Source organism: Myotis nattereri (genome assembly GCF_964212035.1).
Source record: "Myotis nattereri genome assembly, chromosome: 16".
Classification (NCBI taxonomy): domain Eukaryota; kingdom Metazoa; phylum Chordata; class Mammalia; order Chiroptera; family Vespertilionidae; genus Myotis; species Myotis nattereri.
In genome coordinates, this window is record NC_138091.1 from 48,094,259 (window position 1) to 48,121,907 (window position 27,649).

The window sequence follows — 27,649 nt, forward strand, 5'->3', positions numbered from 1 at the left end:
CTGGGGGCTTCTCCGCGGACACGGGTGGGACCGGCCGCCGGCACCGGGCGCCGGGGCGCTGGGCGGGACGCACCCAGGCCTGCGCGGAGGGAGAAAGTGAAGCCGCGGCGGCCACTCCCAGGGACTTGCAGGAATGTGGTTGGAGGGGGTGGGGGGGCGCCGGGCGCGCCGGCTCCCAATCACAGGAGGAGGAGGCGGGGGAGGAGGAGGCGGCCTCGAGGAAGTGCGAGAATGAAGTTGTGGAGCTGAGATTCCCCTCCGCGCGCGCCGAGAGCCGACCCGAGCCCCCCCGGCAGCTGCCCGCCCCTTCGCGGGGAGCCCTCCCGGCGCGCAGCTCCCGGCCCCTGCGCCCGCCGCGCCCCCAGCTGGTCCGGCCGGAGCCATGGGACCCGAGCCGCGCTGAGGACAATGGAGCTGGCGGCCTGGTACCGCTGGGGGCTCCTCCTCGCCCTCCTGCCCCCCGGAGCCGCGGGCACCCAAGGTGAGTCCGGGGTGGGGTGGGGAGGGCAGGGAGCCGCGACGGGACCCCGCAGCCTGGGACACCCCCCCCCCCCGAAACCCCCGGGCAGGCGGGCGGAGGGGGCCGTGCGAGCTCCCGGACCCGAAGTTTCGGACTGTCCAGCTCTCGGCGGGGAGGGGGCAGAAGAAGGGGTTGGGGGGGCAGTTACCCCGCGGCGCCTCTCGCTGCCCCATTCGGGAGACCGGCGCTTTCCAGACTCCGGGATCGCGCCGGGAACTTGTCAGAAAAGTTCCCTGAAATGGTTCAGAAAGTTTCCCCCAAAGGGCGTGTTGCACGGGGTGTGTGCGTGTGTGTGTGTGTGTGTGTGTGTGTGCGCGCCTCCTCTCCAGCCCCTCGAGCTTCTCAGAGCCTCTCCAGTTGGCAGCCTCCGCCTCCGGACCGGCCTGGGCTGGATTCCTCGGGGGTCCCTGCAGCCCTGGCCCCCGCCCCCCTCCCGCCCCTCCCCGGCCGATTGGGTTTAGCTTCTCCGGCTTCAGGCGAGATCTGGGTGTGGAGGGGGAGCAGCCTGTCCATCGAGAGCCCGGAGGAGAGGGTGGCGGGTCGGCCCGCGGAGTCGCCTGGCCCCGGAGCCTGGGCTGGGGCTGGGGGTGGGGGTGGGGCTGGGGGAGGGCGAGACGTGAGTTTTGAATCCGTTTCTTCGAGGCCAGCGCAGGGACGGTGCCCTGTGACTTGGAGATCACGGGTGGGCGTCCTGGTCTGAGGCATAAACGCCAGGGACACCGGGCGCGTGGTGCGGGGGGCGCAGGGCTGGGGCCAGGTGGGCTGTGCAGAGGCTGGGAGTCCTGCCTTCCCTCGTGCTGTGTGCGGGGAGGGGCGAGCCGGGAGCACCGTGCCCTGCCCCACTTGTCCGTCTGTCTGCAAGAGCGACTGAACCTGGACCTACACGCGGGGCCAGGCCCTAGCATGGTGTTTTGCGTGTGTTCCCTCTTTTACTCCTCAGACCCGTCCCAGGAGAGAAGGCCTGTGGTATTCCCGTCCTCCGGGTGGAAACTGGGCTTAAGGAGGGGGGGCAGTGCGACCCCCAGCACACATTTCCCTGCCCGTCTACCTTGGGCGATGGGGGACCGGCTCCCCATCACCCGGTGGAGGGGAGACACAGGAGGGGTTCTGGGAGTGGTGGGTGGTCTTAGCAGGTCCTGCGTCTGGAGAAGGGAGGGTGTCATCTTGCCTGTTGCCGGAGGGCCCCTCCGTCAGAGCCTTGCTGTGATAGCTGAGGGGCCTCTGTGCCCGGGTGCGCTTGAGTTGTGTGGTCTGTGTGTGTGTGTGTGTGTCTGGGCTTTGTGTTGCTAAACACAAAGTCTCTCTTTGCTGACTTGGGGACTGGGGTGAACTCTGCCCTCTCGAGGAAGGTGCTGGGCCAGCGCTGCTGTAAACAGCGCAGGAGGTGGCCCCACGCCTCTCTCCCGGGACGAAGGCTCCTCTCCTTGGAGCCCATCCCTCCCTGCCTGTTTCCCAGGCTGGCATCTTCACCCCTGACCTCCTGCTGAAAAGGGCGAGGCCAGGCTGGGCTGTCAGGCCCAGTGGCTGTCCTCGCCGGGGCCTGTGAGCTGGGCAGGTGGGGAGCGGCTGGGTGGCTGCTGTGCTGGGATCTGAGGGGTCGGTTCTGCAGTGACTGGGGACTCCTTCCATCTTCTCTCTCCTCAGGGTGCACTGCTGGGTGGTGCAGAGAGGGATGCTGGGTGTGCGGTGCAGGGAATGGTTAAAATGGTAACACACCAGCTGCCTCTAGCCACCCCATGGCATCCCCGGACTGAGGGTAGGAGCATGGCGGGGAAGGGGAGATGGGGAAGTCCCAGGACTTTGCTGAGACCCTCTCTTGGCGTTCAGGTTTCGTAAGGTGCAGCAAACACATTCTTTTTTTTATCTTGCAGAGCTCATATTTAATCCCTGTACGATTCTCCCAACACTCTCCTTCTTCTTTTGACTATACTTAGGGAAAGTAACCTCATTTCAATATTCACAATAAAACAATTGAAAAGAGGGCATCAAATGCAAAAAGAGAAGACGCTACATTCCGAACACAGCACTTTCTTTTCTTTTGGTGGGGAATGGCCCACACTTCTGCTATAGGAGCTTCCCTTGCCTTCACTTCTCAAAAATGCACAGCTGGCTTCGTCTATGCTGGGCTCTTATCCGTGGACAGTTGCACTCCACCTCTGCAACAACCCTGTGAAGTAGCTGCACGGAGGGGAAAACGGAAGTTCAGGGAGATGGAGCGACTTATCCACGGCTTCCCAGCCACCCAGTCATGTCCAGGGCATTTTTGGCTTCTAATGAGGAGGTATTCAGAGTTGATCAGTCTTACTCTCTTGAACAGGAAGGAGTTGAGCAAAGCCTCGGGGGCAGCCAGGTGGCCAGACTGGGGTAGAGGTGCTACTCTGTTATTTAGGCGAATGACCTTCCTTATCTAGGCTATCGAAAACGGGGCTGCACTGGGCACCCCTGCCCACCCCAGGTCCCCTCTTGGCTTAGGAGTCATCTTTCCCTGTCCACCTCATGCCTGCCTTCTGCTTGGGCCCACCCTCCTGGAATGGCAGGGGACTGAGGGCTGGAGTGGGGTGGAGGCCGGTGGGACCTGCGGGGCTGTGGAGAAGGAGACGGCTGCATTAGGAGCAAGAGGGACCAGGGTGAGGCTGGGGCTAGGGGAGCTGGTGTGGGGCCCAGATAGTTATGCCTGTCCCTGGGTAGCTGGAATGATCTGGAAAAAGATGCCCGCCCTCTGCCTCTGGGAAGCCCCTCTGGGGTGACACCCCCGTCTTTTCTAGGCCACCTTTCCTGTCTACCCCTGAGAAGAGAGTGGAGGTGGGGGGAAGGGTGTGCTCTCTCTCAAGGAGTAGGAGAGTTATAGCCAATGTTTGTGTTGTCCCAGCTCTGTTTACCGAGCCTTGTCATGTTTACAAACTGCTTTTTGATTCATTTTCTCATGTAACTTCTCTGCAGAAGGGAAGAGCTATTATTGTTTTATTACTCCCTCCTTATAGCAAAGTTCAGGTCAGTGAATATTCACTGAGGGCTACTAAGTCACAGGCACTGCTGGCCGCAGAGATGAAGCTGGTTTGGCCTCTACCCTGGAGGCCCAGGATGTGCTCAGGGTCACAGAGTGAGCGGCCCAGCTGGGTTCTGGTCTGGTGACCCTGAGCCCAGGCCCCCTGATGTACCAGGTGTGTGGTTGGTGGGTCTCAGGGAGGTGAGCTTTGGGAATGCAGGTCATGTTCACGGAAACCAAAGGAAGTATTGGCTTTCATGCTGGTATAGAGCAAGAGAAGCAGCTGGGCCTGAAGGCTGGCGGGGAGGAAAGAACCCACTTGAGGACACCCCCAGAACTGGGACCAAACCCTGACCTTTGAAGTCTATTTGGAGGGACAGGTGGGAGGGACCGTGACCAGCCTCTCAGCAGTGGGATGGACACCGTGACCTCAACTGGTCCCTTTTGGTTTGGAGACTCTTGATTGGACTTCATCCACCCATCCGTCCATCATCCATCCATCCATCCATCCATCCATCCATCCATCATCCATCATCCATCCATCCATCCATCCATCCATCCATCCATCCATCCCCCAGTGCCACTGTGTGCCCTGCCCTAATTGTGGCTCCTAAGGGGCAGGTGTGCTGGAAACAAAGAGCTCCCCTGTAGGGAACAGGACCTCCCCCTCCCCCAAGAAAATCAGTGGGGGCTGAAGGTGGGGACTGAGGAGTGGGGAACTGGTGATGAGATGGGGGAGTAGGAGAGGAGGACGCGTCCTGGTGGAGGGGAGGGAGGTGGCGGTAAGGGAGGTGCTAGGAAGGCCTTCTGGGCTTTCTGTCAGGTTGGTGTGTGCATGCGGGATTAGCACACAAGCTTCCAGCTCCCTGGGAGTGGGTCTCAGGGCACCTAGTTTACCACCTGTTGCCAACACTTAAAACGTCTTAATCAGACTCAAATGAGCCACAAACAAATTCACTAGTCGGGTGGGGCTGCTACTCTCTCTGCTCCTGCCCAGCCCAGCACCTCTGCCCTGCCCAGCACCTGTAATGTTTTTCAGTGGCACCGGTGGAATTGGTGTGTATTTACGTTTGTGTGGGGGGTGGGGTTAATCTGTGTGTGCAATTAGGCCGAGTGGAAGAAACGCGGACTCTAAAGGCACACAGACATGAGTTCAAATCCTGCTCCCTACAGGCTTCATCATCTTGGGAGAATAACCCCGGTCAGCCTCAGTTTCCCTTTGTGCAAAATAGAGGTCTCAGTCCCAGCCTCTGCAGGATGTTATGAAGCTCCCCCCCCACCCCCCCAGTGCCTGTTGAGCACACAGTAGGCCCTCAGTTAATGCAGCTGCCCCCACTGTTCCATTGTTGTTGTTTTCCTATTGCCTGGCTGCCACAGCTGGTGTCCTTTGGAAGCCGCACAGGGCTGCAGGGGGTGGAGACAGCCCCTGCCCCAGCGCTGCTGGTCCCTTTCCCGGGCTTGGGCCAGGGCCTCGGGGTCTGGGCCTGGAGACAGCTGTGACTACAAAGCAGCTGAAGCTGCGGAGGCCGGGGGAGGTCCTGGCAGCGGGCGTTATTTTGGGCCTGGCCTGCTACCCCCGCTCCTGTTTCTTTTGGGAGCTTGGGGGGAGGGACCCTGGGTTCTATTTCTGGGCTCCCCCCTTCCTCTCTGTTGGCTTCCTTCTCTCTGCCCAGAGGGGTGGGAACAGAGAGCACTCTGGAGGTTACTAGGAGGCCAGGAAGCAATGGGGGGCAGGGTGGGGCTTGCCTGGAGGCCGGGGCTATTATTACCTGCCCCTCTCAGGATTTGACCTCCAGCTCCGAGTTGATGGGCGAGCAGGAGCCCTGGTGTCAGACCTCGAGGTCAGCCACCGTGCTGCTCCCCTGAATCTGCACGTAGACTGTAGGAAGTGGAGTGGGGACCAGCAGGAATTCCGGGCAGCTCAGGCACCTGTGGGCCTGTGTACCTGGGGGTGCCCTCCACCCACTCCCCCCGGCACACCCTCCTGGGCAAGACGCACCAGGTGATTCATCTTCTCACCAGAGCAGAAAAACAAGTTCAACTGGACAGTTTAATCTCCCCCCTGCTGGCAGGCATGGTGCCAGCTGCTGCCCCCAGCGCCCCCTCACCAGGGGTAGTTTACCCGTCCTGTGTTTCTGGGCTTCATGGGCATTTCTGGTTTCAGGGACACCCAGCTGGGGTCCAGGTAGGCCTGGGGGGCAGTTCATCGTGATAGTTGGCTGATAGTTGGCACTGGGCAGGTACTCAGGGCTGACGTAGTGCTCTTGTGGCAGGAGTTTCGTGGCATAGATTGTGCCAGCTGCTTCTGGAGTCTTGCCCCGAGGAGGTGGCGAGGGTGAGGTACCAGAGGAGGAGCCTTCGGAGTAGGCATCATTCCGGCCCAGGATCTGCAGCCTGGGTCCGGGTGCCCATAGATGGGGTCTGATGCTCCTCGTCTCTGCCTGGGGGAATTCTAGAGGTCCCTGCAGTGGCCAGGCCGCTGGTGGTCTCCATGCCCCCGCGATGACTCCAGCTGACCCTCCTTCCCCACTTTCTGGGTGGCATTGTGGGGGTGGGTATCCCTTGCCAGGAGGCTGGCACGTGGGTGGCATTGGAATGGGCTGGGGAGAATACCCGGAGTTTGTTTGCTTGGGAGAGAGATAGGGGGTATCCAGAGGGCTCATGATTCATCAGCACCTCCGTTGGGGGATTTTTTACCCCTTGGCCCTGAGTCGTGGCTTTGGGACAAAGAGGCTTTCTTTGCAAACAGCCCCCTGGATTGGGAGGGCAAGCTCCCTAAGGCTTACACAGCAGGGCCCTCGGACGCTTAGAATGGGCTGAGTCAGACGGAGCCTCTCCCCTGACTTCCCTCCTCTTCCCAAACTTGCAAACTTTCTTTTGCTGTTGCAGCTTCTGCAGGTGCAAGGGACAGGGGAGGAGGGGTCCTTGTCTAAGGGCATGACTCTGGGGAGTGAGTGTGGAGGAGGCAGCCGGGTTGGAGCAGCTCCCTGGACGGTGCCCTCTGACCCGCCTCCTCCCTCCTGCCAGTGTGCACCGGCACAGACATGAAGCTGCGGTTCCCAGCCAGTCCCGAGACCCACCTGGACATGCTCCGCCACCTCTACCAGGGCTGTCAGGTGGTGCAGGGTAATCTGGAGCTCACCCACCTGCCTGGCAATGCCAGCCTCTTCTTCCTACAGGTGAGAGCCAGGGGCAACCCAGCCGGTCCCTGCTGCCAGCTGGGCCTAGATTTCCTCGCTAGCGGTTCCTCAGCAGGAAGTCCTTTCTGATGTCTGACCCCTCTCCATTCTAGTGCAAGACCAGCTGATTCCTTCTCTGTAGCGTGGCTGGCCGTGGACATCTCTAGGTGGAATGCATCTGTTCCTTCGCTAAATTCTTTTTTAAAATATATTTTTATTGATTTCAGAGAGGAAGGGAGAGGGAGAGAGAGATAGAAACATCAGTGATGAGAGCAAATCATTGATGGGCTGCCTCCTGCACGCCCCACCCTGGGAATCGAGCCTGCAACCTGGGCATGTGCCCTTGACCAGGAATCGAACCGTGACCTCTGGGTTCATAGGTCGACACTCAACCACTGAACCACACTGGCCAGGCGCTTTGCTAAATTCTTGCTCTCTTGCCAGCACGATCACCTCCCCCCGTCCAACTGCCCAGCCACTGTCCCTCTCCCACCGGAGTAGTGGGAAATGTGGTGTCAGGGCCAGTTCTGCCACCGACAGACCGTGCGAATGTGGTCTAGGTTCTTGTCTGCTCTGGGCCTCAGTTTTGTTATCTGTATATGGGGAGCAGTGGGCATGCTCTGACGCCCCCATTTCGTAGATAAAATGGGAAATGTGTGTGAAAGGGTCATGCGCAGGAGAGTGGAAACCAGCCTGCTGAGCCTTTTCCATGCTGCCCGGAGTGGGGTCAGGAATGCAATGCACCGATGGCATCTCGTCCAGGCCTTTCCTTTTATAGATGAAGAAACGGAGATGCAGAGAGGGTGGGGCATCTGCTCCCAGCTTACCGAGTGCTCCCCCACCATTGTCTTTCCTGATCTACAGGAATCTGGTTTGGGGAGTGGCCTTGGTTTCCATTTTACACATGAAGAGAGCAGGACCGTTCAGTGGCTAGGGGCCTTGCCCAAGGCCCCCGCGCCCTGGGTAACCCCGAGGAGGCCTAGGAGGGGGGTAGTGTTCCAGGACCCAGGCCTGCCTCAACCCCAACCTCCCTTGCGCCCTCCCAGGATATCCAGGAGGTGCAGGGCTACGTGCTCATCGCTCACAGCCAGGTGACACAGGTCCCGCTGCAGAGGCTGCGAATCATCCGAGGCACCCAGCTCTTTCAGGACAGCTACGCCCTGGCCGTGCTGGACAACGGAGACCAGCAGGACAGCGCCACCCCTGTCGCCGGGGCCTCCCCAGGAGGGCTGCGGGAGCTGCAGCTTCGAAGCCTCACAGGTGGTCACCGTCACCCTGGACATCGCCTGGTGATGGAGAGCTGGCCAGGGCCGCTGCTAGCCAGGAGGCGTGGGGTGGCCTGGAACTTGCATCCCCTCTGGGTGGGTGCAGGTGGCGCTAGGAAAGGTGTCCTTGTGAAGAATAAAATAAAGATTTCCCTTCGTCCCGGCAAGTCGCAGCTTGTTCCCGCCCACGCAGCTTGACAGGAGGATGCTGGGTGGGTCTGGCCCACTCCTTGGCGGAGAGCACGTGTGTGGTGAACAGCCTGTGTCACTGTATATGGTAGCCCTGGGGCTGACAGTGGCCCAAGCCCTGCGTGCCAGCGGCTGTGCGTGCAGTGATTCTATTTCAGTCAGGCCGTGATCTCGCCATGGAGCGTTCACGGGGTTCTCACTTTACAGACGAGAAAACAGGTTTACGGAGGATAGGTGACTTGCGCGAGGTTGCGCAGCTAGTTGGTGGTGAGGCGGGGTTTCCGACTCCAGAGTCCGTCTTTTTACAACAAGCCCCGAGCAGGGGCGGGAGGAGGAGAGAGAGTCCCTGGGCATCTGGACCCTGACACGGACATCTCCCTCCTCCCGGACCTCAGTCTGTTCTTCGTGTACGTGGGGGCGACGGGGCGGGGGATGGCACTGGTCGGGCTCAAAGATGCTCAGGGTGTCCTCTCTGTTCCCCGGGGATCTGGGGTGTGTTTCAGAAGCCCGCTCCCCTTTTAGAAGGCCGGGGGCGGGAGCAGAAGCTGACAGACAGATGCCTGGTTGTTGTCCATCCCACAGAGATCCTGAAGGGAGGGGTGTTGATGCAGCGGAACCCACAGCTCTGCCACCAGGACACGGTCCTGTGGATGGACATCTTCCACAAGAACAACCGGCTGGCCGTCCTGCAGATAGACACCAACCGCTCGCGGGCCTGTAAGCCGCTCCTCCCCGCCTGCAGCCTCCTCCTTCTCAGCCCGCCACCCCCACCCCTCCGCCAAATCCTGCTTACATCCCCCGACCCTGCACCAGCACCACCCACTTCCTCTTTCATGGTGCCTCCTGCCATCTCTTCATCTCTGTGGCCCTCTGTTCTGTCTCCGTTTGTTTCTTTTTTAATTTTTATTTATTGATTTTAAAAAAAATATTTTTTTAATTGATTTCAGAGAGAGGAAGGGAGAGGGAGAGAGAGAAACATCAATGATGAAAGAGAATCATCAGTCAACTGCCTCCTGCACCCCCCCCCCCACCCCCCCACTGAGGATTGAGCCTGCAACCCGGGCATGTGCCCTGACCGGGAATCGAACTCGAAACCTTAGCACATTGGAAGCTCTAACCAACTGAGCTACCCGGCCAGGCTCCCTCTGCTTCTCGATTGTGTCTCTGTTTTTGGGGTCCCCTTGGCTCGCCTGGGTCTCGCCCTCACTGTGCATGCTGCCTCCTGGCCTGTCTCACTGTCTGTCTCACTGTCTCTCTGTTCTCTCCCCAGGCAAACCCTGTTCTCCATCCTGCAGCCCTTCCCACTGCTGGGGAGAGAGTTCCAAGGACTGTCAGATCTGTGAGTCCCCGGGAGGCACGGAGTCTGGGGGGCCGGGCTGGTGGAATAGAGGTGAAGGGGGGAGGGGTGGGTTACCGGACCTCGGGGGTGTCCCCTGGGGCAGGGACTCTTCCCCAGAAGGAGAGGCTGGTGTGGGTCTGGTGCCCAGGTGGCCACCCAGCCCTCATCCTGCCCTCTGCCTGACAGTGACGCAAACTCTGTGTGCCAGCGGCTGTGCCCGCTGCAAGGGCTCACTGCCCACCGACTGCTGCCACGAGCAGTGTGCTGCCGGCTGCACGGGCCCCAAGCACTCTGACTGCCTGGTATGTGCCCGGGGCCCCCCCCTGGGGGAGCTAGGGAAGGGGCACCCTGCCTGGTCCTGCCCTGTTGCCCCCGGCGCGTCAGGGGAAAGCAGCCCAGTGACCACCAGCTGCCCGTCCCCCCAGGCCTGCCTGCACTTCAACCACAGCGGCATCTGTGAGTTGCACTGCCCAGCCCTGGTCACCTACAACACGGACACCTTCGAGTCCATGCCCAACCCCGAGGGGCGTTACACCTTTGGTGCCAGCTGTGTGGCCACCTGTCCCTGTGAGTGCCACGGAGACGCAGGGTCTCAGTGATGTTGCTGGGGAGGCTGGTTTATGTGAGTGGGAGCCTGCGGTGAGTGCTGTCTGCCCCTTGCTTTGGGGGGCTGCCTCGTTCTTCCAACAGCTGTGGGGCGGCAGGGAGAGCAGAAGCTAAGAGTTCAGTCTTGGGAGCCAGAGCACTGACTGGTCATGTGCCCCTACTGTGTCTCAGTTTCCTCACCTCTAAAATGGGTACAATAATAGCCCCAGCCTCATAAGGTGGTTATAACGTTTGGGCGAGTTCAAGTCCTGGCTCCTCCACTCACTGGCGCAATGACCTTGAGTAATTTACATCATCCAATCGTGCCCTGGCTTCCCTTTTGGCAAAATGGGGATCGCACCGTGCCTCCCGCATAGGTTTGTTGTGCGCAGTACGCGAGTGGTAAGTGCTCAGGCCTGCCGGGGGGCCTTTCAGTCCTGGCTGCTGTCACTCTTTTTGTGACATTGCTCACGGTGTGAGGGGCTGGGGCCCATGGACACATAATCCTGGTCTCCTCAGACAACTACCTGTCAACGGACGTGGGATCCTGCACCCTGGTCTGTCCCCTCAACAACCAAGAGGTGACAGCTGAGGACGGAACACAGCGGTGTGAGAAGTGCAGCAAGCCCTGTGCCCGAGGTACCCGCCGCCCCCCAAACCATGCTGTGGTTCCTGGCCCTCTGCACACCCTGTCTGGCCTCGCCCAGTGTCCCCCCTTCCTCAGGCCTTCCCGGGGCTCAGTCCTTGTCTCCCACTGTCTCTGCCCTGCCCCCCCCCAGATCAGTCCCACAAGCTCCCCCATATCTTGCCAGTGTGGGGAGAGGGCATGTGGCCCTAAGAGGGGACTGTGGACGGGACCCAGGAGTCTGAGTTCCTGGTGCTCCATGTGGGGCTGACATGGCCCCCTCACCTGCCCACCCCCACAGTGTGCTATGGGCTGGGCATGGAACACCTGCGGGAGGCGAGGGCAGTCACCAGTGCCAATGTCCAGGAGTTTGCCGGCTGCAAGAAGATCTTTGGGAGCCTGGCGTTTCTGCCAGAGAGCTTTGAGGGGTAAGGATACTCCGATTAGGGTGGGCACAATGGTCGCAGACAGTATGGGGCAGTCACCGATTCCTGAAGACCCAGGAGTGGGAGCATCTGGGGGGGGGGGCGGGCAGGAGCCAGAGGTGGGAGGTCTGGAATTCAGAGAGAGTGGGGACTCCCGGGAGGGGTGTTAGTTCCATAAATGACACGTTATCCGTGAACGTGCACTTGTGTGGCGGTCAAGCCATCCAGGTCAAGTTACATTCTCCTTGAGTTCATAGCAGCTTTATCTCCTGAGTCCCAACCTGGAAATAACACATATGTGTATCAGTAGGTGAACAAATAGATGATGGTCTGTCCATACAATGAAATTCCCAGCAACAAAAAGAAACACACTGATCACATACATGTTCTCAAGAACATTATCTTAAGGGAAATTAGCCAGACAAGAAAGTCCACACTGTGATTCCCCTTAAGTGAAGTTCCAGACCGGCCAAACCACCCTGGTGATAGCAGTCAGAACAGCATTGTCCTGGGATGGGGGGGGGGGACGGGGACGGGGGGACGGGACCGGAAAGTGACAGGAAGGAAATTTCTGGGATGATGGGAATGTTCTATGTCTTGGAGTCTTGAATGAATGCATTTGTCAAAACTCATCAAATTGCCTAGTAAAAATCTGTGCATGTTATTATATGTGAATTATATTTCAATAAAAAAGAGGAGATTCCTTTCGACACTTCTTCCACCTTTACTGCCCTTTCCAGAGGAGACACTGCTAACGGGTTGTGTGTCTTCTAGACCATTATCTGCACATAGACACACGGAGAAACATAGTTTCAGGTTTTTTAAATTTATTGATTTTTAGACAGAGAGAGAGGAAGGGCGAGAGCCAAAGTCAATACGTTGTTCCATACATTCATTGGTTGTTCTTGCATGTGGCCTGCCGGGATCAAACCCGCAACCCTGGTGTATGGGAACGACGCTAACCCACTGAGCTGCCTGGCCAGGACCAGAAACATCGTTTTGGTAGTTCTGCTGGGGAGGGAGGGAGTTGGTTTAGGTGAGTGGTCGGCAAACTGCGGCTCGCGAGCCACATGCGGCTCTTTGGCCCCTTGAGTGTGGCTCTTCCACAAAATACCACGTGCGGGTGCGCATGTACAGTGCGATTGAAACTTCGTGGCCCATGCGCAGAAGTCGGTATTTTGTGGAAGAGCCGCACTCCAGGGGCCAAAGAGCCGCATGTGGCTCGCGAGCCGCAGTTTGCCGACCACTGGCTTAGGTAAATGGAGCTGGAGCATACCTTGGGTATTGTCTGCTCCTTCCTTTAGGGAGCTGGTCGTGATGGTTCTGCCTCATTCTTTCGACAGCTATGGAGCAGGTGGCAGCAGCAAAGAGTAGCAGCTAAGGGCCCAGGCCTGGGAGCCAGACCGCCTGGGTTTGAAACCTGGCTCGACCATTTACTGTGCATGTGACCTTACTGGGCCTTCGTTTCCTCATCTTTAAAATGGGGGCACAAGTAGTTCCAACCTCATGAAGTGGTTGTGAAGTGTGACTGAGTTAATATGCACAAGCTCTTAGAACAGTGCCTGGCACCCACTGAGAACTCCTGGGTGTTAGCTTTTTGTCTGTAGCCTGGAGAGATCAGGATTATATTTACCAGCTCCCCTACTTACCGATGGGTGCTTAGGTTGTTTCCAATTTTTTTTTTAAATATATTTTATTGGTTTTTTACAGAGAGGAAGGGAGAGAGATAGAGTTAGAAACATCGATGGGAGAGAAACATCGATCAGCTGCCTCCTGCACATCTCCTACTGGGGATATGCCCGCAACCCAGGTACATGCCCTTGACCGGAATCGAACCTGGGACCTTTCAGTCCGCAGGCCGACGCTCTATCCACTGAGCCAAACCGGTTTCGGCCCAATTTTTTTTTTTTAAATATATTTTATTGATTTTTTTACAGAGAGGAAGGGAGAGGGATAGAGAGTTAGAAACATCGATGAGAGAGAAGTATCGATCAGCTGCCTCCTGCACACCCCCTACTGGGGATGTGCCTGCAACCAAGGTACATGCCCTTGACCGGAATCGAGCCTGGGACCCTTCAGTCCCCAGGCCGACGCTCTATCCGCTGAGCCAGACCAGCCGGGGCTGTTTCCAGTTTTTGCTCTTACAAACAGTTCTGCCTTGTACGTGCCTCAGGGATCGTGTCCCTCCAGGCCACATTCCTAGAAGCAGAATTTCTAGATCAAAGGATATAAATACTGTGTTGATGGGTCCTGCCAAACTACGGCCTGGGCTTTGTAGCTCAAGATGGGAACAGCCGGGCTTGAGCAAAGGGTTTAAGTGCGGTTATTAATAGAGGGGAGCGGGGAGAGGGCGGTGGGCCGGCCCTGGGGTTGTGCTCGCTCCCTCCGGGCCCTGCTCACTCCTCTCATCTTTCTCCTAGGAACCCCGCCTCCAACACTGCCCCCCTAGAGCCTGAGCAGCTCAGAGTGTTTGAGACCTTGGAGGAGATCACAGGTGAGCTCTGCCCCTGCGTCCTGCTCGGGAGGGGCTGGGGGCGCCATCCTGTCCCCGCACCCTAGCCTCCCTGTGCCTGCAGGTTACCTGTACATCTCGGCGTGGCCGGACAGCCTGCCTGACCTCAGCGTCTTCCAGAACCTGCAAGTGATCCGGGGACGCGTGCTGCACGAGTGAGCACCCGGAGGCGGGGGCTGGAGGGGGGCTGGGAGACGCGTGGGCATGTGGGGCGTCTGCTCCCCAGGGGCTCCGGGGGCAGCCTTGCTATGGAGACAGCAGGTGAGGGCAGCCCTTGCTGACGGGGGGGGGGGGGGCCCAGTGAGGGCTGCCCCCCCTGCAGCTGACACTCTTCTCCCACAGCGGTGCCTACTCGCTGACCCTGCAAGGACTGGGCATCCGATGGCTGGGGCTGCGCTCGCTGCGGGAACTGGGCAGTGGGCTGGCCCTCATCCACCGCAACGCCCACCTCTGCTTTGTCCACACGGTGCCCTGGGACCAGCTCTTCCGGAACCCTCACCAGGCCCTGCTCCACAGTGCCAACCGGCCAGAGGATGAGTGTGGTAAGACAGGGAGCCCAGCGCTGCCCGCTCCCCGTCTGCCGGCAAACCGTGCCCGGGGCCCTCCCAGCAGCAACCTGGGACTCGTGCAGACTGCCCGCCCCCGGGGCGCCACCCTTGACACAGCTCTGGCCGGCTTGAGCCCTTGGCATGGCTTCTAGCTGAGTCCTGCCTCACTGCCTCGGCATCCCCCTCCCCCCTTTCCTCTCTCTTCCTGGGACCTCAGAACTCTTCTCTCTCCCTGCATTGCCAGGCCCTGTTCCCACCCAAAACCACCCCCACAGCCTCTCCCCCTGCTTCACTTGGGCCTGAGCCTCCCTAAGGGTCCCCTCTGACTCCTTCTTCTCACTGCAGTGGGTGAGGGCCTGGCCTGCTACCCGCTGTGCGCCCACGGGCACTGCTGGGGTCCGGGGCCCACCCAGTGCGTCAACTGCAGCCAGTTCCTTCGGGGCCAGGAGTGCGTGGAGGAGTGCCGAGTACTGCAGGGGTATGCGGGGCGGAGCAGGGGGAGGGCGGAGGGGTGCACGGGGGCTCCTTCCAGACCCCCTCACCCGCCATCCCCTCTCACAGGCTCCCCAGGGAGTATGTGAAGGACAGGTACTGTCTGCCTTGCCACCCCGAGTGCCAGCCCCAGAATGGCTCAGTGACCTGCTTAGGATCGGTGAGGTGCTGGTGGGCTCAGAGCTGGGTGGAGGGAAGCAAGGGTGGGTTGGGGCAGATTGCCAGGGACCTGGCCAAGTCTGGTAAAACATCTGTGGAGAGAGCCCTGAGCTCAGACCTGAACAGCAGCAGGGTGGAACAGCAGCAGGGTGGAACAGCGGGAGGTGGAACAGCCTGTGGGTGGAAGGAGATTCCATGCTGCGGACTGTGAGTTGTGTGATGGACCTTCAGACTGTGCAGAGATCCCAGGGAAGCCTGCGTTCTTTTAAAAATATTTTTATTGACTTCAGAGAGGAAGGGAAAGGGAGAGAGAGAAACATCAATGATGCCCTAACCGGTTTGGCTCAGTGGATAGAGCGTCAGCCTGCGGACTCAAGGGTCCCGGGTTCAATTCCAGTCAAAGGCATGTACCTTGGTTGCGGGCACATCCCCAGTGGGGAGTGTGCAGGAGGCAGCTGGTCGATGTTTCTCTCTTATTGATGGTTCTAGCTCTCTATTCCTCTCCCTTCCTCTCTGTAAAAAAAATCAATAAAATATAAAAAAAAGAAAAAGAAAGAAACATCAATGATGAGAGAGAATCATTAACCGGCCGCTTCCTGCACGTCCTGCACTGGGGATCGAGCCCACAACCCGGGCATGTGCCCTGACTGGCAATCGTACGATGACCTCCAGGTTCATAGGGTCGGCGCTCAACCACTGAGCCACGCTGGCCGGGCGGGGGCCTGTGTTTTGGCTGTGACTGTGCCAAGGTGGTTGGATAGACTTGTGGGCTTCGGCATCAGGCTGCCTGGATGCAAGTGCAGGGCCCACTTCCGCCTCATGTGTAAAGCGAGTGTCACCTGGTGCCTGTTCCCTTAGGGGGCAGGAGGAACTGACGTAAATAGGGTTTGCGCCGTCCTGAGCACGGAGAGGCTTCTCCATGTCCGTGGCTATCGCTACTTGCTGTTAGACCTTAGCAATGAGCTCCCGCCCTTGGCTTCCAGTCCTTCACCTGAAGCCCCCCCGTTCAGGGATCAAGCTTTGAAGCGGGTTGGGGGGTGAGGTGAGGAGTGGGGTGGAGGTGGGCGGGCCTGGATGAAGAGCAGGGGCAGTAGACACAGCAGGTGTAGGCTGTCCCAGGAACAGCGTGAAAAGTGCTGCCGAGTGGCTGTCGGCAGCTCGAAGGGGACGCAGGCGCCTCACCCTGCACCCAGCTCCTCACAGACCTTCCTGCCTTCCCAGGAGGCCGACCAGTGCATGGCCTGCGCCCACTACAAGGACGCCCCCCTCTGCGTGGCTCGGTGCCCCAGTGGCGTGAAGACTGACCACTCCTTCATGCCCATCTGGAAGTTCCCCGACGAGGAGGGCACGTGCCAGCCATGCCCCATCAACTGCACCCACTCGTGAGTCTGGGGGCCCTTTTCTGCAAAAAGGCGGGCTTTGTCCCAGGAGCCCCTGCGGCATTACCAAAGGGGACAGCTCTGCTCTGCTAAAACCTGAGGCTTCATTTTCACCTCCTTTTTGTCTGATCCCAAAAGTAACAGGTTAACATTTTTTATTAAAACATAAAATATAAATAGTGTTGCTAGCAGTTCTGTCCCCACTGTTTATCAGTTACAGTGTTTTGCCCTAGTTTTTATCTGTGCACGTGCTTACATATATATTATTCTAACATGTTATACGCTCCAGTTGTCTTTATCTGTGTATTCTAACGTATATTATTACAACATGTTACATGTATGTATGTATATTACTGTTCTCCAGTTGTTTTTATCTGTATTCTAACTTATTTTTATAAAAGATTTTTAAAATATATTTTATTGATTTCAGAGAGGAAGGGAGAGGGGAGAGAGAAGTAAAAACACCAATGATGAGAGAGAATCATTGATTGGCTGCCTCCTGCATCAACCCGAGCATGTGCCCTTGACTAGAATCGAACCCGGATCCTTCAGTCGCCAGGCCGAGGCTCTATCCACTGAGCCAAACCAGCGAGGCAGTGGTTCTCAACCTTCCTAATGCTGCGACCCTTTAATACAGCTCCTCATGTTGTGGTGACCCCCCAATTTCATTGTTGCAAATTGAACATAATTAAAGCATAGTGATTCATCACAAAAACAATACGTAATTATATATGTGTTTTCCTATGGTCTTAGGCGACCCCTGTGAAAGGGTCGTTTGACCCCCAAAGGGGTCGCAACCCACAGGTTGAGAACCACTGAGCTAGAGCCTTCTCCCCACCCCCCCCCACCAAAATGGTGTCGTAGACCATACATCATGCGTATTGTTTGCAAATGGCTTTTTAAAAATATATTTTATTGATTTTTTACAGACAGGAAGGGAGAGGGACAGAGAGCTAGAAATATCGATGAGCGAGAACCATTGATCAGCTGCCTCCTGCACATCTCCTACTGGGGATGTGCCGCAACCAAGGTACATGCCCTTGACCGGAATCAAACCTGGGACCCTTCAGTCCGCAGGCCGACGCTCTATCCACTGAGCCAAACCAGCTAGGGCGCAAATGGCATTTTTTTCACTTGACAGGATCTTGCAGTGTTTTTTCATGTCCTAACACGGTGATCTACCCTATTCCCCCCCCCCCCCCCCCAAAGTTGTCTTTAATTACACATGAAATCCGTGGATGCATCCTTGTGACAAACATTTTCAGCAATTCAGAAGTATAAACACTGCAAAGCGCACGTGCCCTTTCGGTCCCTGCCCCTGTCCCCCCTCCCCCCGCTCCCTGGGGAGAACCTCCGGATTCACTGGGGTGGGTGCCTCCTGCAGGCGTCCCTCCGCCATTCACATAAACACGCTGGGCTGTGTCATAGAAGATTGCCGTTTTTTGTAGGTCAGAAATGCCCAGGAAAAGGCAATTTCAACTCACATGTAACCAGTGTGGGTTTGTGTGTGTGCCTTTTGTATTGTGAAGGGGATCAGACTTGGGATATATTATTTAACCATGTCCCTGTTTGAGGGCTATTGATTAGGCTTTTTTTTTATTTTTAAATTTTTATTGATTGTTTTTTAGAGAGAGGAAGGGAGAGAGAGAGAAACATCCGTGTTGTTGCTGCGCTGAGTTACGCATGCACTGGTTGCTTCCTGCATGTGCCCCGATGGGAATAAAACCTACAACCTTGGTGTCTCGGGAGACACTCTGAACAACCGAGCTACCCGGCCAGGGCCTTTTATTTTCATTTTTTGGAAGTTTATTGCACGGGAGCTCCTTGTACAAGTGAACATCTTGGGCAGGCCCCCTGGTGTTGGCATCTTTAGGGCACACCCTGAGAGGGGGGTTGCTGTGTCACAGACTGTCCTGCAGAAGTGGGGCCGGTTCGCTGTCCTGGCCTTTCAGGGAGGGGATGGCTGGGCTTTGGGACTCGGTGCTCCTTTGGGGGCCCCCACAGGACACACCGCAGGGAGGTGCAGGAGGACGGGGGCCGGGGGCTCCCCGGCTGGACGGGACTCCCTTGTGGGATGGTAGGAAAATCACTGATGACCTTGAGCCCAGTTTCTGCCTTTGTCCAACGGGGATAACCAGGCAGCCACACCTACCTCCGGGGTTGCTGGGAGGCCGGAGGGAGCCCAGGAGGTGGTGCCCAGCCTTGTTGACAGGCCTCTCTCTCCTGCAGCTGCGTGGACCTGGATGAGAAGGGCTGCCCCGCCGAGCAGAGAGCCAGGTCAGCTTGGTCCCCAGGACATGCCCCTGGTTGCTCCCCCATCCCCCACCGGCCCCTGGGTGGTCACTGCTGAACGAAGGAGGGGAGGGGGCCTCCTGACATGACACAGGTCCCTTTCCTGCCCACTCTTCCACTGTGGGTCCTCCTTCCAATTCGTTTCAACAAGTGGACGGAGGACCTGCTCAGGATGCCTGTGGCCTGGGGAACAGGGAAAGATGGCACGGGTTCCCAGCACCTCCCACCCTCGAGTAGCTGGACGTCTCGTAAGGGGCCCTGGGACTCCAGGCAGATGGCGAAGAGGGTGCAGCTGCAGCCCTGAGGGAGAGGAGGGGGGGAGGCGGGCTTCAAGGAGGAGGTGGCATTTCAGCCAGGCCTTGAAAGAGGGGCAGGTCCGTCACTTGCCTTCGGGGGATAGCAGCTTAAGTGGCGTCCTGGGGAAGGGTCGGAAGAACCTAGGCTGTGCTTCCTGGAAGGCCCTGGCGTGGTGCGCTGTTAGCACAGAGGAGGGATGCAGCGTGAAGTCTGAGTCAGGCCCAGGCTGGGTCTGGAGGGCATGGGGCCTCCCTCACCAGCAGGCCACAGGGCTGGACTGGGCTTCTGGGCAGTGGGGGGCCGGGGGAAGGGCTTTGGGGAGAAAAAGATTGGCGTATGTCCTAGGCCATCATTTGTCTGGGAAGCAAGCGTTCGTGAGAGTCTGCAATGCGCCAGCCCCTGGCTAGGCAGGGGAGGGGCCAGGAGGACAGTCAGTGCCCAGGAGTGCCAGCGATTCCAGGCCGAGTCTGAAAGGTGATCCCACAGAGAAGAGGTGGTCCGGGCAGAAGTAGCAGCAAGTGCAGAGGTTGGGAGGCGTGGAAAACCATGACCTATGGGTGAAAAGTGTGGCTAGAACATCAGAATCACTGGGTGCACATTCCTGGGCCCCACCCCATTCCCACAGTCAGACTCTCTGGGGGTGGGGCTCCAGACTTGTGCATTTTAACAAGCTCCTTGGTGGTTTTTGTCAGGAAGTTTGAGAATCCTGGGCTAAGCCAGGGGTAAGAGCATAGACAGTGTGGGGATGTGGGTGGTGAGAGCTTTGAATCCCCAGCAAGGAGTTTGGACTTGATCCTGGAGGCAGCAGGGAGCCAAGGGAGGTTTTAAAACAGGGAAGAGAGGGTAGAAGTCTGTGGGTCACCCTTCCAAACACCAGTGACCTTCCTGCGCCTCCATGGGGCCCCTTCAGCCCTGCTCCCCAAGACTGAGCCCCAATCCCTGACCTTTTCCCCTGTCTGCAGCCCTGTGACGTCCATCATTGCTGCTGTGGTGGGCATTCTGCTGGTCATGGTCGTGGGGGCAGTCCTCGGCGTCCTGATCAGGAGAAGGCGGCAGAAGATCCGGAAGTACACGATGCGGAGGCTGCTGCAGGAAACGGAGGTGAGGGCCTCCCTACCTGCTTGGCGTCTGCGGCCCAGCTCCCCAGGCACTGACGCAGGCTCACCCTCTCTCCCCACAGCTGGTGGAGCCGCTGACGCCTAGCGGGGCGATGCCCAACCAGGCTCAGATGCGGATCCTCAAAGAGACCGAGCTGAGGAAGGTGAAGGTGCTCGGATCCGGAGCTTTTGGCACCGTCTACAAGGTCAGGGGTGGGGCCACAGTTGGGGTGGGCGGTCCCAGAGGATGCACTGGGGTGTGGGCAAGGGTTCTGTTGGGGAAGGCAGCCCTGAGCTGGGGGCGGTGATGTTTGGTAGGGCAGTTATAGAGGCTGGAACAGGGGGAAGGGATGGGTGAGTGTGGCTAGATAATGAGGCTGCTGGTAAATTGTGCGGTTGGCCCAGGGGTGGGGAAACACAGGAATGACCTTCTTGGGCCGGCCGTTTCCTGCTCACATTCCCCGCTCTCTGCCCAGGGCATCTGGATCCCCGATGGGGAGAATGTGAAGATCCCAGTGGCCATCAAAGTGTTGAGGGAAAACACATCTCCCAAAGCCAACAAAGAAATCTTGGATGTAAGTCCCTCCACCCTCCCCAGCCGGGAGCACGGGAGGGCCCCTGGCTGCAGGTCTGGCTCTGGGCTCCCTCTCCCCTGGGATTTAAGGAGACAAGTGTTATCCCCAAACCTGGACTCTTCACCTCCCCATCCTGTGGGCTGTGGTTCTGGTTGGTGTCAGATGGGGTCGGTCCAGTGGGCGTCCCCAGTCACACCTTGGCCCTCAGGAGGGGCGCGTGGTGGTTGGGGTTCGTGGTCTCCCGCACCCCCTCAGTGTGCACCCTCGCCCCCAGGAAGCATATGTGATGGCCGGTGTGGGCTCCCCGTATGTGTCGCGCCTCCTGGGCATCTGCTTGACCTCCACGGTGCAGCTGGTGACACAGCTCATGCCCTATGGCTGCCTCCTGGACCACGTCCGCGAACACCGCGGGCGCCTGGGCTCCCAGGACCTGCTGAACTGGTGTGTGCAGATTGCCAAGGTACGCACCCGGGGGTCTGGGCGCCATGGGTGCCCCTGAGAGCAAGCGTGCCCCCACGCAGGGTGGGGATGGGGAGGTTTCCTGGGAGAGTGTGGCTAGAGCCTGGTTAACAAGGATGCCTCCAATCCCAGGGAATGAGCTACTTGGAGGAAGTGCGGCTTGTGCACAGGGACCTGGCTGCCCGGAATGTACTGGTCAAGAGTCCCAACCACGTCAAGATCACAGACTTTGGGCTGGCTCGGCTGCTGGACATCGACGAGACGGAGTACCATGCAGATGGGGGCAAGGTGGAGTGGGGTCTGGGCCCTGGGAGCACTCTGAGAATCCCCGCCCACCCCCAACACGCCTAGTCCAAGGACTTCTCTTCCCTCTCAGGTGCCCATCAAGTGGATGGCGCTGGAGTCCATTCTCCGCCGACGGTTCACCCACCAGAGTGATGTGTGGAGCTACGGTGCGTGGGGGGCAGCACTGGGCGGGGTGGACGAGGAGCCATGGTCCTGTCCATGGTGGGATGTTGGTGAAAGGATGAGAGTGAACGGAGACACCTCAGCATAAATGTGGGTTGGAAGGGAGGACTGCAGTGCTTCCACCTGCTAGGGTCTGTGCATGTCCCAGGGGTTGGGGAAGGACTCGAGATAGCTCCTGCCCTCTGGCAACACATCCCTCTCCTCCTTCCCCCACGGTGCCAGGCTCCTGGACAGAGCCTCTGGGAGGCAGACACTAAAGCTCCTCCTGTTGCCCGTCTCATCCTGTCTCTGCCCTAGGTGTGACTGTGTGGGAGCTGATGACTTTTGGGGCCAAACCTTACGATGGGATCCCAGCCCGGGAGATCCCTGACCTGCTGGAGAAGGGGGAACGGCTGCCCCAGCCGCCCATCTGCACCATCGATGTCTACATGATCATGGTCAAATGTGCGTGGTGGAGCTGTGCTGGCTGCCCGGAGGCGGGGTGGGAGGTTCTGGGTAGAGGGTTTCCAGGGAACATGGAAGGGGGCCGAGCCAGAATGCATGTGACCCAGAGGCCCCTCGTGGTTACAGGAACCTCCACAGGGTCTCGCTTCCCTTTCACATACCAGTCCAGGGACGCTCCAGGGACCAGCTAGAAAGAGACTTAGATACAAATCAAAAGGGCAAACTTACCGAGATTCTCAAAGCTTCTGGTACCTCGTCTCTACCACCTCAGAGCTTTGGACTCGAATCACTACCCAAGCTTGGAGAGGGCGGGGCGGGGCCGCACACCCACTGCCCCTGGGACTGAGATGCTGACCCTCCTCCCGCCCCCAGGTTGGATGATTGACTCTGAATGCCGGCCCCGGTTCCGGGAGTTGGTGACCGAATTCTCCCGCATGGCCAGGGACCCCCAGCGCTTCGTGGTTATCCAGGTACCGGACCACCCACCACCTCCCTGGGTCCCAGGCCTCCCAGCCCGGCCCCTTGCCCGACTCATCGTGCCTCCTGCACAGCACCTCCCTGAGCCTTCCCCGGGAGGTCGGGCACTGGGCTGGGGAGAGGCTGCCACGCTGTCTCTCTCCTCCCCAGAACGAGGACTTGGGCCCCGCCAGCCCCTTGGACAGCACCTTCTACCGATCGCTGCTGGAGGATGACGACATGGGGGACCTGGTGGATGCCGAGGAGTACCTGGTACCCCAGCAAGGCTTCTTCTGCCCAGACCCTGCCCCGGGTGCGGGGGGCACGGCCCACCGCAGGCATCGCAGCTCATCCACCAGGGTCAGTGCCCTTGGTCACACTCTGGTGGGTGTGGTTACCTCTCCTGACCCTAATGCACTAGGTCCCTTTCTTCGATGTCCGCCCCCCTAACCACTCCCTCATGGAGATCCCTATTTTCCCTAAGGATTCCTGCTGCCTTCCAACCCATGTCCCCATGGTGACTATGCCATACCCCAAAGGGGACCTCTATTTCCTTCCTGTGACCCTGTGGAGTCTCCATCTCAAATCTATGAATGACCCCACCATCATGACCTTCTCTCTTGTCCCCAGAGTGGCGGTGGTGAACTGACACTGGGCCTGGAGCCCCCTGAGGAGGAGCCCCCGAAATCTCCACTGGCGCCCTCCGAGGGGGCGGGCTCTGATGTGTTTGAGAGCGACTTGGGAATGGGGGCGGCCAAGGGGCTGCAGAGCCTCTCCCCACATGACCCCAGCCCTCTACAGCGGTACAGTGAGGACCCCACAGTGCCCCTGCCCCCTGAGACTGATGGCTACGTTGCCCCTGCGACCTGCAGTCCCCTGCCAGGTATGGCATCCAGGCCTGAGCTGAGGTTGGGAAGTGGGGGAGGTGGGGACCACCGTGGGGGCTGTGTTAGTAGCTGGGACACATGGGTTTCTTTCCCTAACAAACCCCCCCTCTTGCCCTTTCAGAATACGTGAACCAGCCAGAGGTCCGCCCGAAGCCCCCCTCACCCTTAGAGGGCCCCCTGCCGCCTCCTCGATCTGCCAGTGCCACTCTGGAAAAGCCCAAGACTCTCTCCCCCAAGACTCTGTCCCCTGGGAAGAACGGGGTTGTCAAAGACGTTTTCGCCTTTGGGGGTGCCGTGGAGAACCCTGAGTACCTGGCACCCCGCAGCAGGGCTGCCCCTCAGCCCCACCCTCCTCCCGCCTTCAGTCCAGCCTTTGACAATCTCTATTACTGGGACCAGGACCCATCAGAGCGTGGCTCTCTGCCCAGCACCTTTGAAGGGACCCCTACAGCAGAGAACCCCGAGTATCTGGGCCTGGATGCGCCAGTGTGAGCCAAAAGGCCAAGTCTGCTTAGGCCCTGCTGAACCCGCGGGGAGTGGGGGAGGCCTGACTCCCGGCCTGTGTCGGACCCTGTGTCAGGACAACGTGGGGAAGGGCCCTTGGACCGTATCAGTGGAGCCCGCCATGCCAGGCACCTTCTTTCCCCTTCCAGTTCCCAGGTGGCTCAGAGGAGCTCAGCCTGGTTGGAAGAGGAGGCAGCATCCGGAAGGAGCCCTGTCCCAGCAGACTCTAGGGTCCAATGGATGCCACAGCCACAGTCTCCTCACCTGAGGGAGCAGCCCAGCCTGGCTCTCTCCTTCCACACCCCCGGCACGGAAGGACTTAGGGGAGCTGGGCCTAGGAGGGGAAGAGGCCCCAAAGAAGTGTCGAGGGCAAGAGCAGTCCATTCAGAGACTGTCTCTGAGTCCTAGCGCTGCCTCCAGGAAGAAGGGAATAGCAGCGGTGCCCAGGTCTAGTCCTTGTACAGAGTGCTTTCTTTGATTTGTTTTTACGTACTTTTTTTGTGTGTTTTGTTTTTTAAAAAAAAGATAAAATAAGGACTCGGGTATTGTGGAAGGGGGAGTGGTCCCTGGGGTTGGGGATGTCCTTTCTCCACATCCACTTTCTCCATCTGCAAATACATTTTGGAAAACAGCTGGGCACCAGCCTATGCCTGGGGGTAGTTCTGTGCCTTCCCGTATTGCTTGCCGCCTAACATACACTCAACTCATCTTTTCCTGGAGGGAGCGACTAGTCATCTTTAAGAAGCCTGAATGTGAAGCCTATCTTCCAACGTCCTGGCTTCTGGGTTGAGGGGGATCTGGGAGTTGAGGATACTGATCCGAGAGCCCTTTGCCAACCAAATCATTCTTGCTTAGAAAAAAACAAATCCTTCAGGCCACCCACCCCACCCACCATAATGAGCGGTGTGGGTGGGAAAGAGGCAGTGTCTACTGGGTCATTTTCCTTATTGGCTATGAGAAGAGATCACTGAACCAGAAGTCGCTATCCAGAAAAAGCCCGCCCACCCAGCACAGCCACCCTGCTCCTCCCCCACACTCCCAGGCTGGACATAACACACACTAGTTGGCACAAGTGTTTGTAGTGCCAGTTTATTGCCAATAGCTGACAATGCCCGGGGCTAGTAGAAAATAAATTAGAACGACAGTGGCCTCTTACAGGTGCAGCGAGGCTGGAGCGGGGAGCCAGCTTTTGTGGACACTGATCCCCGGAAGGGGTACAAGGTGGCTGTGATAATATCAGTGGAGAGGCTCTCCCATGCTCCAGACCAACAGAAGTTTCTATTCCCTCCTGGTACCCAAAGGGGCAAAGTGGAGGCCAGGGTCTCAGCTACCTGGAGCTAAGTGAGGGGAAAGGGGTAGTGGGGAACCCTCAGCAGGACCAAAGGGGAGACCAAGGCTTGTACCCCAGAACCCACAGGAACCTGGAATCCCATGCCATCACAGGATGATGCAGGGGGGGCGGCTGTTGGTGATCTTCTCTAGGGGTTCTCCGTTACTGGCTCTCCGGATGGCCTCAATGAGCTGGAGGGCAGAGAGATGGCGTGGGATGATGTGGGGCAGAGGCGTGGTGACCCCGGGGTGCTTCCAACACTGCAAATACTCACATCTTTCTCATAAGGGAAGCCCCCGTTCTCCAGCTTGGAGAACACCAGCTGTCCATTGATCTCGATCTCAAAGGCCCCTGGTATTAAATAAACCAGTGAATCAACTGTCTGCTGAGAACAAGGCAAAGGTCAGGAGGCCCTCCGCACTCAGAGTGGGCACAGGCGCCCATGTCCTCCGCATGCCCGGTTAGAGACCTGCAGCTCTTCAAGACATTTCCCAACCCGGGGTCAGGCCAAAGGAACGAGGAACGCATGTGAGCCCTTTGAACTCCAGGAAGGGCTCCCTCCCCTCCAAACCTGTCCTTTCACAGTCTCACCGGCTTTCCCTTACAGGATTCGTCTGTGACCCCCTCCACGATGGAAGGGGGTCAAGCTGTCTGGACATGTCACTAGGTGCCAGCCACCGCCGGAGACAGAGCGGGGCAGCTGGGACCTGGAACCCTGACTCAGCAGGTGTTCTGCGGCCTCACCTGTGCCCCCCAGGCGCGACTCGATCTCGATGCCAGGGTACTGCTCCTTCACGGCGCTCGCCAGCTCCAGGTAGGTCGCCTCAAAGCCGCAGGGTTCACTAGGGAGACCACACCTGGGGGTCGCTTGGGTTTCGGGGCAGGGACCGCCCGCGGACCCGCCCTCATCCGGACCGGAACCTCACCGGCCGGAGCCGCTCACCAGTACTCCACCACGATGCGGACCCCACTGCCCGGTTCGAGCTCCCCGGGATGGGGCGCTGCAGACGCCGGCCCCGCGTCCCCGCTCATTGCTGCCGGCTCCGCTCCGGCCGCTGCTTCCGGGTGTTACGTGACGCCGCGGGCACGTGAGGGGGCGGGGCCACGCGTTCCGTCCGGGCGCCCCCTGCAGGCCGCGGCTGCCGCTGCCGCTGCCGCTAGGGTTTGGCCCTAGCCTTGGCCAGGAGGCTCGCGGCTGGGTGGGCCAGTGCACACCGCCTTCAGGGCGAGCTCGGGGGGGCTTGTCCTGCACCCGGTGTCCGCTGGACTTCTCGGCCATTACCCACTTCTGGCTGGGAGGTTGCTGCTGCCTTTGATCGAATAAAATATCTTAAACTGCTTTCCAGGAAGAGAATGTGGTGGAGCAAGGAATCTCAGGACCCGGCGTTGGCCGATTCAACAGGCCCTACAATCTGGGGCAGTGACCACCTCTCCCCCTGCATTTGGGGACCATAGGCTTTGGGGCGCTCACTCCTTACGCTCACTGATCCCATCACCATCACGTGCCTCCAAGTCCCTGCACCTCCCCTGTCGTCCCAGCCTTACTGCAGGCTGGCACCATTATTCCCATTTTGCGACTCTAGAAATGGAGGCTGGGAAGAAGGTCTCCCTGCCTCTTGCCTCGCTGGCGGCCCGCCATAATATACTAACAGGTCACCCACTCTAGCATTTCTTTAAACCATTCGTTTTAAAACAATGACATACAGACTTGTGTACCCATGGCTGCAATCCAATCACAGAACATTTCCGTCAACCTCAGAAGGTCCCTCTTGCCTGCTTGCTGTCCTCGGCAACCACGGACCTGCTTTCTGTCTATAAACTTGCCTTTTCTGGACATTTCGTATATTACATGGGACGATAAAATATGTGGTCTTTCGCTTCTGGCTTCTTTCATTCAGTGTAAAGGTTTTGAGGTTCATCCACGCTGTAGCCTGTACCAGCAGTTTGCTCCTTTTTGTAGCTTGGTATCCCATTTTATGTATTCTAATTGATGGACATCTGAAAGTCCAGTTTTTGGCTATTTGGAATAATGCTGCTATGAATGTTCATGTAACTGTCTTGGTACATGTCTTCATTTCTCTTGGGTAGATTCTAGGAATTGAGTTGCTGGAGTGCATGGTAAGTTTATGTTTAACTTTTTAAGAAACTGACAAACTGTTTTTCAAAGTGGCTGTCCCATTTTACATTCCCACCAGCAATATATAAGGATTTGCTTCCCCCGTATCTTTGTCAACACTTATCTGTCCCTTTGATTATAGTCATTCTGATGAGTGTGAGGTGGTATATCATTGTGGGATTTTGCTGTTGTTAATCCTCACTTGAGGATATTTTTCCATTGATTTTTAGAGAGACAGAGAGAGAAACATTGATATGCGAGAGACATATTGCCTCCCACAAGGGCCCTGTTGGGGCCCGGGGATTGAGCCTGCAACCCAGGTACATGCCCTTGACCAGAATCTAACCGGGACCCTTCAGTCCACAGGCTGATACTCTATCCACTGGGTAAAACTGGCCAGGGCACATTGTGGCTTTAATTGGCATTAACCTAATGACGAATGATGTTGAGCATCTTTACAAGAGCAACTTTACTAGCCACTCATATATCTTATCTGGAAAAACATCTACTCAAATATTTTG

General features: G+C 58.0%; 2 protein-coding genes across 3 annotated transcripts; one reads left to right on the forward strand and one right to left on the reverse strand.

Moving 5' to 3' along the window:
* Nucleotides 1-408: 408 nt before the first annotated feature.
* ERBB2 (erb-b2 receptor tyrosine kinase 2) lies at nucleotides 409-24,340 on the forward strand (the record flags this gene model as incomplete). Of its 2 annotated transcripts, XM_081109501.1 has the most annotated exons (27): nucleotides 409-481; nucleotides 6,534-6,685; nucleotides 7,732-8,014; nucleotides 8,692-8,856; nucleotides 9,410-9,478; nucleotides 9,665-9,780; nucleotides 9,904-10,045; nucleotides 10,583-10,702; nucleotides 10,990-11,116; nucleotides 13,534-13,607; nucleotides 13,690-13,780; nucleotides 13,968-14,167; nucleotides 14,519-14,651; nucleotides 14,735-14,825; nucleotides 16,046-16,206; nucleotides 18,433-18,480; nucleotides 19,755-19,893; nucleotides 19,973-20,095; nucleotides 20,366-20,464; nucleotides 20,739-20,924; nucleotides 21,056-21,211; nucleotides 21,300-21,375; nucleotides 21,689-21,835; nucleotides 22,208-22,305; nucleotides 22,463-22,651; nucleotides 22,922-23,174; nucleotides 23,300-24,340. In XM_081109501.1, 27 exons carry the CDS (start codon nucleotides 409-411, stop codon nucleotides 23,668-23,670), a joined length of 3,882 nt encoding a protein of 1,293 aa, XP_080965627.1. In that variant the 3' UTR covers nucleotides 23,671-24,340. The 2 variants fall into 2 exon arrangements, with proteins under 2 accessions (XP_080965627.1, XP_080965628.1); XM_081109502.1 differs by lacking the exons at nucleotides 409-481; nucleotides 18,433-18,480; nucleotides 19,755-19,893; ... (8 more) ...; nucleotides 22,922-23,174; nucleotides 23,300-24,340 and having other exon boundaries at nucleotides 6,551-6,685; nucleotides 7,732-7,945; nucleotides 8,722-8,856; nucleotides 16,046-16,261.
* A 415-nt stretch (nucleotides 24,341-24,755) lies between these two features.
* On the reverse strand, nucleotides 24,756-26,088 carry MIEN1 (migration and invasion enhancer 1). The gene is made up of 4 exons (XM_081109500.1): nucleotides 25,956-26,088; nucleotides 25,757-25,854; nucleotides 25,287-25,363; nucleotides 24,756-25,203 (listed from the first exon to the last, which is right to left on the reverse strand). Exons 1-4 carry the CDS (start codon nucleotides 26,042-26,044, stop codon nucleotides 25,120-25,122), a joined length of 348 nt encoding a protein of 115 aa, XP_080965626.1. The 5' UTR covers nucleotides 26,045-26,088; the 3' UTR covers nucleotides 24,756-25,119.
* Between the last annotated feature and the right edge of the window lie 1,561 nt (nucleotides 26,089-27,649).

Coding starts and splice junctions, on each gene's coding strand:
- MIEN1 (XM_081109500.1), bottom strand. CDS start 26,044: ATGAGCGGGGACGCGGGGCCGGCGTCTGCAGCGCCCCATCCCGGGGAG. Junction 25,855..25,955: donor CGCATCGTGGTGGAGTACTG/GTGAGCGGCTCC, acceptor TGGTCTCCCTAG/TGAACCCTGCGGCTTTGAGG. Junction 25,364..25,756: donor GTCGCGCCTGGGGGGCACAG/GTGAGGCCGCAG, acceptor ATTTAATACCAG/GGGCCTTTGAGATCGAGATC.